The 13,401-nt window shown below is 39.7% G+C and overlaps 1 protein-coding gene and 1 non-coding gene across 4 annotated transcripts in view; one reads left to right on the top strand and one right to left on the bottom strand.

Annotated features, from left to right (window-relative positions):
- LOC122078703 (asparagine synthetase domain-containing protein 1) overlaps nt 1-12,499 on the bottom strand; it is an 80,256-nt gene extending 67,757 nt beyond the window's left edge. For all 3 annotated transcript variants that reach the window (XM_042644802.1, XM_042644801.1, XM_042644803.1), the window contains exons 1-2: nt 12,351-12,499; nt 7,185-7,602 (exon numbers count right to left, since the gene is read on the bottom strand). In XM_042644802.1, the coding sequence (XP_042500736.1) occupies nt 7,185-7,602; nt 12,351-12,440 (508 nt within the window). In that variant the 5' untranslated portion in view covers nt 12,441-12,499. The remainder of the gene's footprint in view (nt 1-7,184; nt 7,603-12,350) is intronic.
- A 78-nt stretch (nt 12,500-12,577) lies between these two features.
- Nucleotides 12,578-12,649, top strand: TRNAT-CGU. Its single transcript has one exon. It is a non-coding gene; the product is annotated as a tRNA-Thr (tRNA).
- The last annotated feature ends 752 nt before the right edge of the window (nt 12,650-13,401 follow it).

The raw sequence follows: 13,401 nt of genomic DNA, 5'->3' as shown, positions 1-13,401 counted from the left end.
AGCAGCAACCAAAGTGAAAATTGGAGAGTGCAAGGAGGCAAACCTGAGGAGTGCAGGAAGGGCCTGAATGGACAGGAGAGACGGCGGGGAGCAATCCTGGGTCTTATTGATCAAAGCATGCTTAGGAGGGGCCTAAGCAGACCACAACTTCATAGTGTCTTATTCTTGGGAAGGAAGGGCACCATGGAGGGTATCCATGGCATCTTCACAGCAAGGAGGAGGCAAGTGAGCAATCCTAGGGGGGAGACAGCAAGCAGGGGAGAGGCCAGCAGGCTAGGAGATGTGGCATCACAGGAGCTTCCTGGTGGAAATCCAGGGATAGGGCAGGGTAGGCAAGCGAGGAGGCAACCAAGGCAGAGGTGGCGAAGACTGTAGAGGCGGAGATGACCCCTTTAGAGGCGGTGACAGAGGGAGCAACGATAAATGCAGACATGGTGAAGAAGGCAGAGGAAGCAGTAGTTGAGGTGAATGAGGTAGACGATGAAGGCGCAGACAAGTCAAGGGGGCAGTTGTAGCAGCACAAGTTGAAGTTGTTAGATCAGTCGTGGTAGAAGAGGATGTTGCAGTGTTAGATGGGCTTATGACTTATGTGACACCAGCCCTCTTTATTGATAATAATAGAGAATTACAAAGACCATTAAACCCCTTAGGGTCCGTTTGGCAACTGACACTTTCCCTGTAACCCATCATTACAACACTCTTCCTCAAGTTGGTGCATAGATATCACATATGCTCAACTTGCAGACAATCGGATGAAACATCTTACTAATAAGACCTTTAGTAAATGCATCAGCTAGTTGTTCACTACTGAGGACAAAAGGCACAGTGATAAGACCCATATCCAACTTCTCTTTGATGAAGTGTTGATCGATCTCCACATGCTTGGTTCGATCATGTTGGATAGGGTTGTGAGCAATGAGAACATAAAATATACAGTCACAAAAGAGTTTCATAGGAAGGGTAGCAGGGACAGCCAAATTTGTGAGAAGACCATGAAGCCATAGGAGCTCACAAATGCCAAGTGTCATAGTATGTATTCCTATGGAACTCTGCTTCTGCACTTGAACGGGCAACCACGGCTTGCTTCTTGCTTCACAATATGATAAGATCACCACCAACAAAGGTACAATAACCAGTAGTAGACCTGCGGTCATCATAGTAACCTGACCAATCAACATCCATGAAGGCCTCCACCCGAAAGTGATCATGTAGAAAAAATGATGCCACGTCCTGGGGCATATTTCAAGTACTAGAGAATACATAGCACAGCTTTCATATGAGTCGAGTAGGGATCATGCATGTACTGAGTAACTAGGTTGACGACAAATGCTATGTCAGGACATGTATGAGAAAGATAGATCAAGTGCTCCACTAATCTCTGATATCTCCCCTTATACATAGGATCACCTTCCTTGCTACTCAGGTGACCACTTCAATAAGAGTGTCCGCCGGCTTACACCCCAACATGTATGTCTCAGAAAGAAGATCAAACACATAATTCTACTGAGACAAATAGATCCCACGAGAAGACCTAGCAAATTCAATGCCAACGAAGTAACGATGTTGTCCTAGATCTTTGATCTCGAATTCCTCACTTAAGTATCCCTTAAGGCGATATTTCTGTCAGATCATCATCAATAATAATAATATCATCTACATAGACTATCAGGATAGCAATCTTCCAGTCAGATCCCTTGATGAACAGAGTGTGGTCGTCATTGCTTTGAGAGTAGCCTATAGCAACCATAGCCTTATGGAAAAGCCAAAACCAAGCATGAGAGGATTACATCAGCCCATGCAACGCACACTTCAGCTTGCATACCTTCCCTTAGGTTTTGGAGCAAGTGAACCCAGGAGGAATCTCCATATACATTTTATCCTTAAGTTCCCCATGAAGGAAGGCATTCTTCACATCTAGTTATTGGAGATCCCAATCTAAGTTAGCAGCATAAACTAAAATAACATGAATTGTGCTCATCGTAGCAACTGGAGAAAAAGTCTCCTGGTAGTCAATACCATAAGTCTGAGTGAAGCCTAGCCTTGTACCAATCCACTATACCATCAGCCTTTTGTTTTACTATAAAGACCCACTTACACCCAACTGTCTTTTTTTGTGAGGGAAGACACACCAAATCTCATGTGTCATTCTTCTTCAGAGCTTGCATCCTTCAACCATAGCTACATGCATTATGCACTCGCTTCTTACCAAGTATGAGGAATGGACACAAAGGAAAGAAAAGACACAAAACTATAGTAGGGAGGAGAAAGTGAGTCATAAGAAATAGTTTTAGCAATAGAATGTAAAGTACAAGACCTAGTGCTTTTATGAACAGCAATAAGCAACTCAAAATACGGATCAACAAGAGGAGAATTACCTGAGTCCAAGGGGATAGGATCAGGCTCGAGAGAATAAAACTGGCATGGTAGGGTAAACGCTAGATATGTAGTGGTCTGAGTCTGCTATCTGTGACTATACAAACGTATCTCTGACCGAGGCGAAGTAGGAGTGTCATTATCCCCCTCAAACGGGATACTGGCAGGGATAGCAAGTTCAAGAGGCAGCGGCACAACTTCCACAATGGAAGGAGAAACCCCTTAAAGAGGTGTCGCAGTGTAATATAACGCAGATTTGTGAAAGACAACATCTATAGTCACAAACCAACGCCGAGGAGGAGGATGAAAACACCAATGGCCTTTCTGAGTAGCATACCCAGAAAAATGCACCGCAGACTAAGAAGATCAAAATTTCCATGAGGATGATGATCACGAGCATAGCAAACACTACTGAATACCTTAAAAGGAACAGGAAAAGCAGCGGGAACCTTGGAGAAGATCCAAAGGGGAGCGGAAGGAATAGACCCGAGAAGGCATTCGGTTGATAAGAAATGCAGCAATGAGAATAGCGTCACTCCAGTACTGGGGAGGAACATGCCTCTCAAATATAAGAGAGTGTGCTACCTCACAAAGGTGGCAATTCTTCCGCTCAGCAACCCCATTCTGAGCTGGAGTATCCACACAACTAATCTGATGGATCATCCTATGAACGGAAAGGTATGCCTAAAAGGACCCTTTGAAGTATTCACGGCCATTGTCGCTTCAAAGGATCTTAATGGTAGCATCGAACTAAGTCAGAACCATGCGGTAAAACTACTGAAAGAAATAGAAGGTGTGCTCTTGTTTCGCATCATATAAACCCAAGTGGTCTGAGAATGACAATCAATAAAAGAGACAAACCACCGATAACCATTAATAAACACATAGTGGGATGGACCCCAAATATTAGAATGTACCCATAGGAACCAGGTATGTTTTTCTTTGTTTCTGTTTTCTGTCTCTTCTTTTCTTCTTCTTGTTCTATTGCTGCTTCTTTTTGTTCACAACCTGGAACCCTAAAGATCGAAGGTAACATATGGGACAAATGGGTGCGGTAAGGGTTTGCTGTGGATTTTTTTTTTTTACTAGCAGTATTCTAGAAAAAAGGATGATGAAGGCTGCTGAAAGGGAGAGCGGTGGGGTTGTGACTGGAATTCGAAGGAAGGGGCTGAGGTTCTGGTTCGATTTCTTTATTGGTGCAACAAAGACTTTTTTTCTGGGGTTGTTCTCAGTCACGGTAAATATCAAAACATAGAATGGGGGGATGATGAGAAGGAAACGAGGACAAAGGAGTGGATCCTTCGGCTCTGATACCACTTGATGGAGGGAGGGTATGGGTAGAGAAGAAATCCCTAAGATAGGTGTCAGAGTTGTAGGGGAGAGGGAGAAGAGTCACATCAAGAAGGGGGGAGAAAGGGGAATCGTACGCACCATAATATCAACTCATAACTTCATTCTTCAATCTGTCTTTTCAATCAGTGGTTACAAGTATTTAAAGAAAAAAATTAACTCCTACTTAGACTCTAAAGGAAACAAGTGCTAGAAGGAAATAAGTTCAAAAAAGGAAAACATCCTAAACCAACTCTAACTCCTACATACTCAACTTCCTAAAATAAAGTAAAGATATTATTCTCCTAAATAAAATAACTACTAAATTCCTACTTGACCAAAAACTCAAATATTGATCCGGTTCATCTCTGTTTGGATACCCATATGGGTATGGATTGCTCCATGGGTGCATATCTGCATCAAACTTGTTAAGCATGTTTTTTAAAATGAATTGAATTGAATTGAACTGTTTTGGTGCCGGGTAGTTGCAAACCTAGGTCGTGTGACCTCCCCCCTTGTGTGATTCTCTCTCTCTCTCTCTCTCTCTCTCTCTCTCTCTCTCTTCTTATCTTTTTCTTCTCGTTTCTCTTCTTCCCCTTTGCTGTTTTGCTTCCCCATGCCTTTATTTCCTCTTTATTATCAATACCCCTTATTTCCCATCTTTTTTTCATCCTTGATCCCTATAGCTAGCAGTACTATTGGTTGGAAGAGAATCGTTGGAACTCCTTGGTTCCTTCTAGTTACGAGCTCATATTTGGGGCTCTGCTTCTACTCCCAAGGACGACTTGAACCATAGGAAACATTGCTTGAAAACAACTTCCATCTTGAGATTAAAACCAGATTTCAGGTCGGAACCTAAGCTCCAGCAGCCCTAGATCTTGCAATCGCTAGTTGTTATGGTTGCTTACAATCAAGAGCTTTATGAGTGTAGAGTCTCTCACTAAAATTTCAGACCCATCAGATACCTATTGAGGGATTTCTCTCCACCTGGAGACCCCTTGGACTTCCGCCTTGTTATTCTTAGCTGGAGGTTGAAGACAACCATCATCGTGGGTTGTCAAGACTCTTTAATTCCTCTTTTCCCTTAGTACCCCTCTCTTTCTCCCATATTCTCCTTTATCCTTAATTTCCTTTTAGTTCCAAGTTTGTCCCTGAACTATAAATAGTAAACCCTATTAAGTCCCAATGTCCCATTGTTTTCTTTGTTACAAACAGCCCCTTGGAATTTCTAGAATATTACGGAATTGTCACTGGTTACTAAATTTGGGCTATTTGTCAATCGAAGGGGTCCATAAGCAATCCGATTCCAATTTTAGAACTCGGATCCATATCAGGGAGGGAGAGAGGGGGAGAGGAAGATGGGGGGTGGTCCAAGCACCATTAGATATGATGGAGGAAACGAAGGCATACTTATCTAGACCCGAAGAGTGTGCAAACCTGCATCCTACTAGGGGGAGGAGAACTCCAAAAGGGTGCCAATTCTCCATCCAAAGGGAAGTGGAAAGACCATCAACGACAAAGGAACAGATGGTTCTAAGGCAGGAGAATGAAGGTTAAGAATGTTACGCCAAATCCAAGAAGCATCGGAGTGAGGGAATACTATCCAGAGGGAGTCTTTACGAAGAAGAGAAGAATAGACCCAGGAAATCCAAATGCTATTTTTCTTAGAGACTAGCTTCCAGATGAGCTTAAGGGTACCCGCAGAGTTAACATCATGAATTCTACAAAGTCCCAGACCCCGTTCAGACTTAGGGCGACAAACAGATAAGAGTTTTATCTGATACAATATAGCTACCTAAGCAATTATGAAGGTTTTGTTATGATATATATTTAATGGGAAAAAGAACTATGTCCGGGAGCGTGGCCTACATGGCTACATCAGTGCTCCCAAACAGAGAACCACTTCCCATATTTAATATAGATATAAGATTTTGAGGGTGGACCTTCGTGCAATGGCAAGGTTGCTCCATTGTGACTAAATGGTCACAGATCCAAACTAGGAAACAGCCTCTCTGCAAAGCAAGGGTAAGGCTGCCTACATTATGACCTTGCCCAAACCTTGCAGTGACGGGAGCCTTGTGCATTGGGTACAGAAAAAAAAATTAGTAAAGGTCAAAAAAACAAAAAGGGTAAATTAGTAAACATATTAGGACCAGAAAAAGCACAATTACGATGTTTGACTCTAAGTATGTCTTAACTATGAAAATGTGCTATTTAATTTTTGGGGAAATGTTTCCTGGAGCCTATAGGAGCACATGAGGAAGCATCAATTGGGGCATCATTTTGCATTTCATGGGGGCTGGTGGTCATTTTGCACCCCCCCCCCAAAAAAAAGCATCTAGGCCAGGGGCCATGCTTTGGACTAACGTATGTTGGGACCGGCTGAAAACCGATCCAAACCAAACCGAATGAAACAGATAAAAAAATAAATGATTTTGAGATTATAAATTGGTGACCATCCATTTTTTACAATATGAGTGAGAAAAATTTTTATTGTAAGGGGAATTGTTACAATCGTTGAATATTAGGTTTCAATGAAGCCATTTTTCTTTATTTTTTCTCTCATTTGATATATTTCTATAGGGATAAAATGACTTAGATTGTTTACAGATGCCCCCTCCCTGCACTTTTCAGCATCCAGAACTTTTTGTCGATATTTCATAAATTCTTGCGACCCCATCCCCTTGATGAATTGTAATGTTTCAAGGTTTTACAACTTTGTTAAGACATCAGCACAACATTTTTGAAATGTGTTGGTTTCCTAATTGATCAACTTTGAAACTGAAACCAACATCGATCTCAATGATGTTATGCACTTTATATATTAATGTTAGTATGAACTGAAAAGATCTAATCATTCAGTACCAACTACCAACTCAATATTATAAATGAGAATATAGCTGAGCATATCATTGTTAAATTATGTTTTATTCCCTCCTCAAGGGTCTTAAACAAGCTGTTTGTTGTCCTTGTTGTTTGGTGTTTTTTGGTAGAGGGTGGCTCTACTTTTGATTGTAGGTTGGGTTCATGACAGGAAAGGCCCATAGTTTACATCTTGAGACAGATTAGAGGTGTTGCTAATTCTTTGGGCATATCACTAAGTTAGAACAACAACTATTGCTAACTCCCTTGCAGATGAGTTAGCAAAGTCAATAGTTGTTAGAGCTGATTTGGTGTAGCTTGCGCCAATTGATTCCTTATGGGGAAGCAAGAGTTATTTGGTCCTTTCTACTGAAAGAATTTCTTTTCATAGGTCAGAAGAATAAGTAAATAAGTTTTCTCATTTTGAGACTAACGAACACAAAAAAGATACCTTAAACTTCACAATCTGAGTAAGATGGGGAATGCATACAACTAGGGCCCCAACAATTCAACAAGCATTAGCAATATGGTGACACCATCACAATTAACTCATGAAATCAATAAAAGAAACCACACGTAACATATAAATTCCGTCCAATTATCCTTCAAGGATAACATACCATTATAAACAAGGACATTGCAGGAAGTATCTACCAAAGGTTGAAAAACTGGATTAATTCCCCTGAGTTGCAATGTTGCACCAAGGAAGTGAAGTTCAGCCACAGAATTTGTTGCAGTACAATGATTGTCAAGGAAGTGAAGTTCAGCCACAGATTTTGTTGCAGTACAATGACTGTGTTGTGTCCAAGACACTTCATTTTCCGAAACGATGTGAACATTGTTCATCTCAGAGAAGTACAAACAGGACCTCTCCCTCTTGATTACCTTTTCTACATCAAGGTGAGACAGGAGTGCCAGTTCTTCAACTGAACTTGAACTCTTTAACTGAAGGAAAATTTTCTTGCATCCTAGGTTATCAGGACCCCTTCTAAGGAGAGCTGCTTTAAGATCATCCACTGATAACTCTGGCTGGTCCACCTGCAGACAGATATCCAAAGTAACTCAGGAGTACGGATACACTCTCGCAATAATACCAAGATTTTTTTTTTTTTTTTTTTTTTTTTTGTTGGGATATTATTTCTAAAAGGCATACAAGAAGGCAACCATAATGCACCAATGTTACCCAAATACCATCATCCTCTCAAATAATATAATCATTTGTTCACCTTCTTTAAAACCCTCCTTTTCAATAAAGATCGAAAGCAGATATTATAACAATGGAAGGATAGGATGCATATATAGTAATTGGAAAGATTAAAATTTGTTTTAGTGTTCCAGGGGCAACTTCTTAAAAGGAATTCAGGTGGCTGGACTATGACATGCCCAAAAGGATTCAGTGTTGCAATCATTTTTATCTGAGTACTTTCTTAAGTTCAATTAAAATAAACCTTCAAAAGACCATGTAAGTTCTGAGTAGAGTCATCAGGCTTCTCCCATTATTAATATGAATCATCCACTTATTCATTAAAAAATATGAAAGACATTGGAAAAGTTGAAAATATAATACAGCTTATTTTGATAAGAAGAAAAGAGGCACATGCCATGTAGAAGATGCTTTCCGGTGGAGAAGGCCAAAGAAAATTCACCAGACTATTTACGATTAGACAAAATCGGCCTGCCCGCTTCCATAGAATATATGGGTGCCTGACAATCAAAGGATGTGAATACTTGAATTTTAACTATCATGGGATGGATAACCAGTTGAAAAGCACCCTAACTATCCAGAAACCTAATGACCAAAGTTCCTTTGTTAAGAAACGGAAAATTACTGCTTACACTCCAAACGATACACTTCCAATTTCAATTCCATTGCTTCAGATAATTACAATCTGCATAACCCATCTGATAGTCCATATATAGTTGACCCAATGGTGGCATCTCTAAGATATTAAGGAAACTTGGCAACATGTCTTCTTTAAAATCTCTAAGAACTCTAATTGTGCCAATTATTTTGGTGTTACAATATGATGGACTACAGACATTCGAGTTCGGCGATCCAGCATTCACCGGGAGCCAACAGATTCTACCTTAATGTTGTTTACACAAAAACAACAACAACATAGCCTTATCCCAACTAAATGGGGTGGCCACATGGATCCTTGCTCTCTAATCAGCTCTACTTGAAGTCATACAAGATACGAGGCCTAAGCTAAGATTTTCTTTCTTCACCACTTCTCCTATGGTTATTTTAGGTCTGCCATTGCCTCTTCTGTATCCCTAAATCTGAATGAAGTCACTTCTTTGTACTAGGGCATCCAAAGGCCTCTGTTGGACATGGCAATGCCACCTCAAACGACTCTCTCTAAGCTTATCATTAATCGGAGCTACTCCCACATCAGCTCTAATATGGTTGTTCCTTCTTTTATCCCTCCTAGTTTTCCCACACATCCATCTCAACATCCTCATCTCCACTACACGTAGTTTATTTATATGACACTTCTTAATTGCCCAACATTCCGTGACATACATCATAGCTGGACGAATGAAATCTTATAAAAGATTTCCTTTAAGATTAAAAGGAATAAGCCGATCACACAACACTCCGAACGCACCTCTCCACTTCATCCACCCTATTTTAATTCTCTAGGCACTGCCATCCTCTATGTCACCTTCTTTACTTACGATTCATCCTAGGTATCTAAAATACTCATTTTGAGGAATCTCCCTCTTAGCAATATTCACCACCTCATTACCCGTCCTAGTATGGCTAAAGTTACACACCATATATTACGTCTTAATTCTACTTATCTTCAGACCTTTTGATTCCAATGCTAATCTCCAAAATTTCACCTCGGTGTTAATCCCTACTTTTGTCTCATAACTCTCATCTACTATAGCAAAAAGTATACACCAAGGAACCTCACCTTGGATGCGTCTGGTTAAGTCATCAAATGACAAGCACAAACAGATAAGGGCTTAAAGCTGATCTAATTCCCTACCTTGACCCCACCATTCTTACATTAGTCACCACATCATCGCACATATCTTTAATTATGTCCACATATTTACCTGAAAACTCTTCTCTAGTACATGTCAGATTAACTCTCAAGGGACTCTATCATAAGCGTTTTCTAGGTTAATAAAGACCATATGAAGATACTTCATGCCATCTCTAAATATCTCCATGATTCTCCTAAATAAGTAAATAGCTTATATCATGGATCTACCACTTTACCAGTATAAAATCAAACAGGTTTTCCGAAATGGTAGTTTCCTTTCTCAGGTAGGTTTCAATAATCCTCTCCAATAACTTCATCGTGTGGCATCAATTTATGCCTTATACTTATTGCATCTCTAAACATCACCTTTATTTTGTAAATACCGGTACCACAATACTTCACCTCCATTCATCTAGCATCTTCTTTGTGGCCATAATCTTGTTAAACAGCTTGGTTATCCAAGATAAACCACAGCTTCCTACACTCTTCCACACTTAATAGAGACCCCATCTAGGCTTGGGGCCTTACCTACTTTCATCTTTCTTAAAGCTCCCTTTACTTCAGACATCCTAATTTTGCATCTATATCTATGCCATGTGGTGTTAAAATGAGTAGTGTAGCCTTTTGGTGCCCTATTACACAAGAAGTCTCCATTAAGCAGGCCGTAGAAGTACTCTCCCCACCTCTCCTCAATGTCCATATCTCTTATTAGTACTCCACCATCCTCACTTTTAATACATATAACATGGTCCAAATATCAGGTCTTCCTTTTTCTCATTTTAGCTATCTTATAGATAGTTCCCCTTTGTGTTCAGATTAGTATAAAGCCTAACTGAAGTGCATGTTTAAAGCTTGCAAAACTCATGCCTTCTTGATGTAGATCGATTCTTGGGCTTGAAGTATAGATGCAAGGGTCAAAAAGGATCTAGCCCATGAGGCAATCGAGTGGGCAGATCCATGGGCCATAGGGCCAACCAGCAAAGGCTGGGTGTTGTGGCTCACTCAAAGCCAAATCGTGGGACTTAGTTAGCTTGAGCTGCAAGCTATATTTTGGTTAAGATTGTTTCCTTTTTTTACTTTTAGTCTTTGTTTCCTTTTTATGTCAGTCTTTTATTTACTTAGACAAGACTATGTTTGACTAAAGTTGCTTAGGGAACAAGTCTCATCCTTACCTGTAGGAGGCTTCTAGTTTCTTTCGTTTTTGTATACTTTCTAATTTCAATTTTAGGAAAGTTTCTTTCTATATGTACAAGGGGAACTTAGAGTCTCCCCCATGATTTAATGAATGAAGAATTTGCTTACTTGGTGCAATGAGAATCTGTGAGAGGCAGTGAGGTGAGAGATCTTTGGATGAGATGAGATACCCTTGGCTAAGATTGGCATTATCCTTCTTCCCCTTTCTCTTCTCCAATCGATCCCATACCATGAGCGCTATTTTCTGACCTACTGAGATCCGTCAAGCTCTCCATAGAAGCTGTTGATCAACACTATTATTCCATCAATTGCAACCCAATTACTGCTACCATTGTTGCTGATAAGAGGACACATACAAGCACCTGCAGCTCCCTTTCTTGAGGGTTTTCCGCTGAAACCCTTACAGCTGTCAATCTCATCAGTCCTTGGGACTGTTGTGATGAACTTTTGAGATTCCATTCCCCACCTAAGGAACCCCACTCAAAGGTGATTTGTAGTGGTTCTGAGCCTTGGTGATATTAGTTCCAGAAATCTCCCATTTCAGCCTTAAATCAAGAATTGGTGTTATTCCAGATTGGGCCATCAACTTTGTTTGATATTTTGAGGGCTGAATCCTTCTACCCAATTAGACTGAACCAGCTGATACTCTGTTATTTTTACTACGGAATTATTGGACAATTCGGGAAACTACTACCACAGTGTAAACAATTCTAGTTGAGAGTTTTTTATGCCTATAAAAACTTATTCGTCATACTTTTGGGAATGGAGGTGGGAAAACAATGTTACCACCATCCATATTTTCCTCGAACAACTATAATTGTAACCTGTCCAGGTGGGTGGTAGGTCAATCTTAATTCACTAGGCTTTGGAACTGATGCAGTATTAATTATTTTAATCCATTCCAGAGACTTAAGTAAATGGATAAGTGGTTCACTCCCAGGTCCAAGAAATTATCCAATAGAGTTTGGATCACAACTGAAGTCTTGCCTCTCCAAAATTATAGAAGATTTACTCTCAATTAGCTATACAGAGGCTATGAATAAAAACAACCCTCCTATAAAGTATAACCTTTACAAACACATGAAGTATCACAGACATTTCCATCAGAGAAGAAGCTAATATGACTGAAGGATTTTGTTTTCTAATTTTCAAACTTCGTGGGAAGTGACTAAGTTCTGAGTCTGAACCTTGAAGAACTTTTTCACACCTAGACCACCACAGGCTGTTGTTTTTTACATGTTTTCCCACCCTGAGTGCAAACTACCTATCGCCTAATCCATTCCTTTGAGCCTTGGTGGGATTTTCATTTCTTGCATTGTGCAGTAGGGTAATGGTCGGGGAAACAGAAGAAATTTTCAGTTTCGATGAGATTGATTGTTTGGTCTGTCACGCGAGGGATGGTCGGAATGGTTGATCCGACAAGTTGCAGAATTTTTCATGTAAAACCACTTTAGCTACTTAATGGTTAAATAACTTGTACTGGAAAATAAATCGAGAAAATTAAAAGGAAAGGCAATTGAACAAAAAGAGAGCAGTTGTCGGCTCATTTGGATTAAGACTTCAAGAGTACGTGTACGTGAGTATTGTTATTACCTCGTGAGTCTCGGGAGGAGGTCTGTAATCAGAAAGCAAAAGAGACAAATCGATTCTCACACCGGAGATAATCAAAGCTATCCCGCACATTTTCTTCGTCTCTTTCTTTACAATCGAAATTCGAAACTCGAGTTGTTTTTACTTCCAACTTTCGGAACATCTGAATTAAGTAGAACAACTGTGAAAGTTTAAACTTTCACTAAATATTAATTTTATTAGTAAGTCTTGCTTCCGTAGCATAGTGGTAGTGCGTTCGCTTCGTAAGCGAAAGGTCGCGAGTTCCATCCTCGCCGGGAGCTTTTTGATTAATAATAAAAACCATTTTTGGTAAAAAAACAAAAAACTGTTTGGTAACAACTAGACAAATAATTTGTAGAATAAAAAATAGGTTTGATATGCCAATGGACATAATGATTTCTATAACTTTAAAAATTATGTGGGAAAATGACTATATCTGAAAATGTGGGGCCCGAATGAAAGCTAAAGATCACGCCTAATTGGTTGTCCATCTATAGAATTTGTCCCACTGATTGAAGCACAGAATAAACACATATGCTCAACATCAATTATGATAGGCTTCTTTAATCTGATTTGCAATTTGTTTTCGATATGCTTTCCATACCACATTTGCAATGTTCGTAACCTTATCATCATCACTATCACTGTCTTCATCATCAAGTTCTCCCCTCTCTGCCTTTTCAAAAAGCCAATTTGATGCTAATTGATTTATGATAAAGTTGTGTATAGTCACACAAGCAATCACAATCAGTACTTGTGTTTTGAAGCTATACGAGAGCATCATCTTTAAAATAGGGAAGCACTTCTTCAAAACTCCAAATGATCTCTCAATAACGGTCCTTAATGATGAATGTGTAAAATTAAATAGCTCCTCTGCTCCTTGTGACTGTCTTCGTTTAAAATCTTGTTGATGATATCAAACATTCTTGAAAGGAGCCATATAACCAAGACTATGTGTGTAATCAGAATCAACCAGATAGTATTTTCCTACAAAATTAAGATTAATAATTAGAATTCAATGTTGTCACTCATA

Source organism: Macadamia integrifolia, chromosome 5 (genome assembly GCF_013358625.1).
Source record: "Macadamia integrifolia cultivar HAES 741 chromosome 5, SCU_Mint_v3, whole genome shotgun sequence".
NCBI lineage: Eukaryota > Viridiplantae > Streptophyta > Magnoliopsida > Proteales > Proteaceae > Macadamia > Macadamia integrifolia.
The sequence above is the reverse complement of the archived record's forward strand: the minus strand, read 5'-3'. Positions and strand labels throughout refer to the sequence as shown.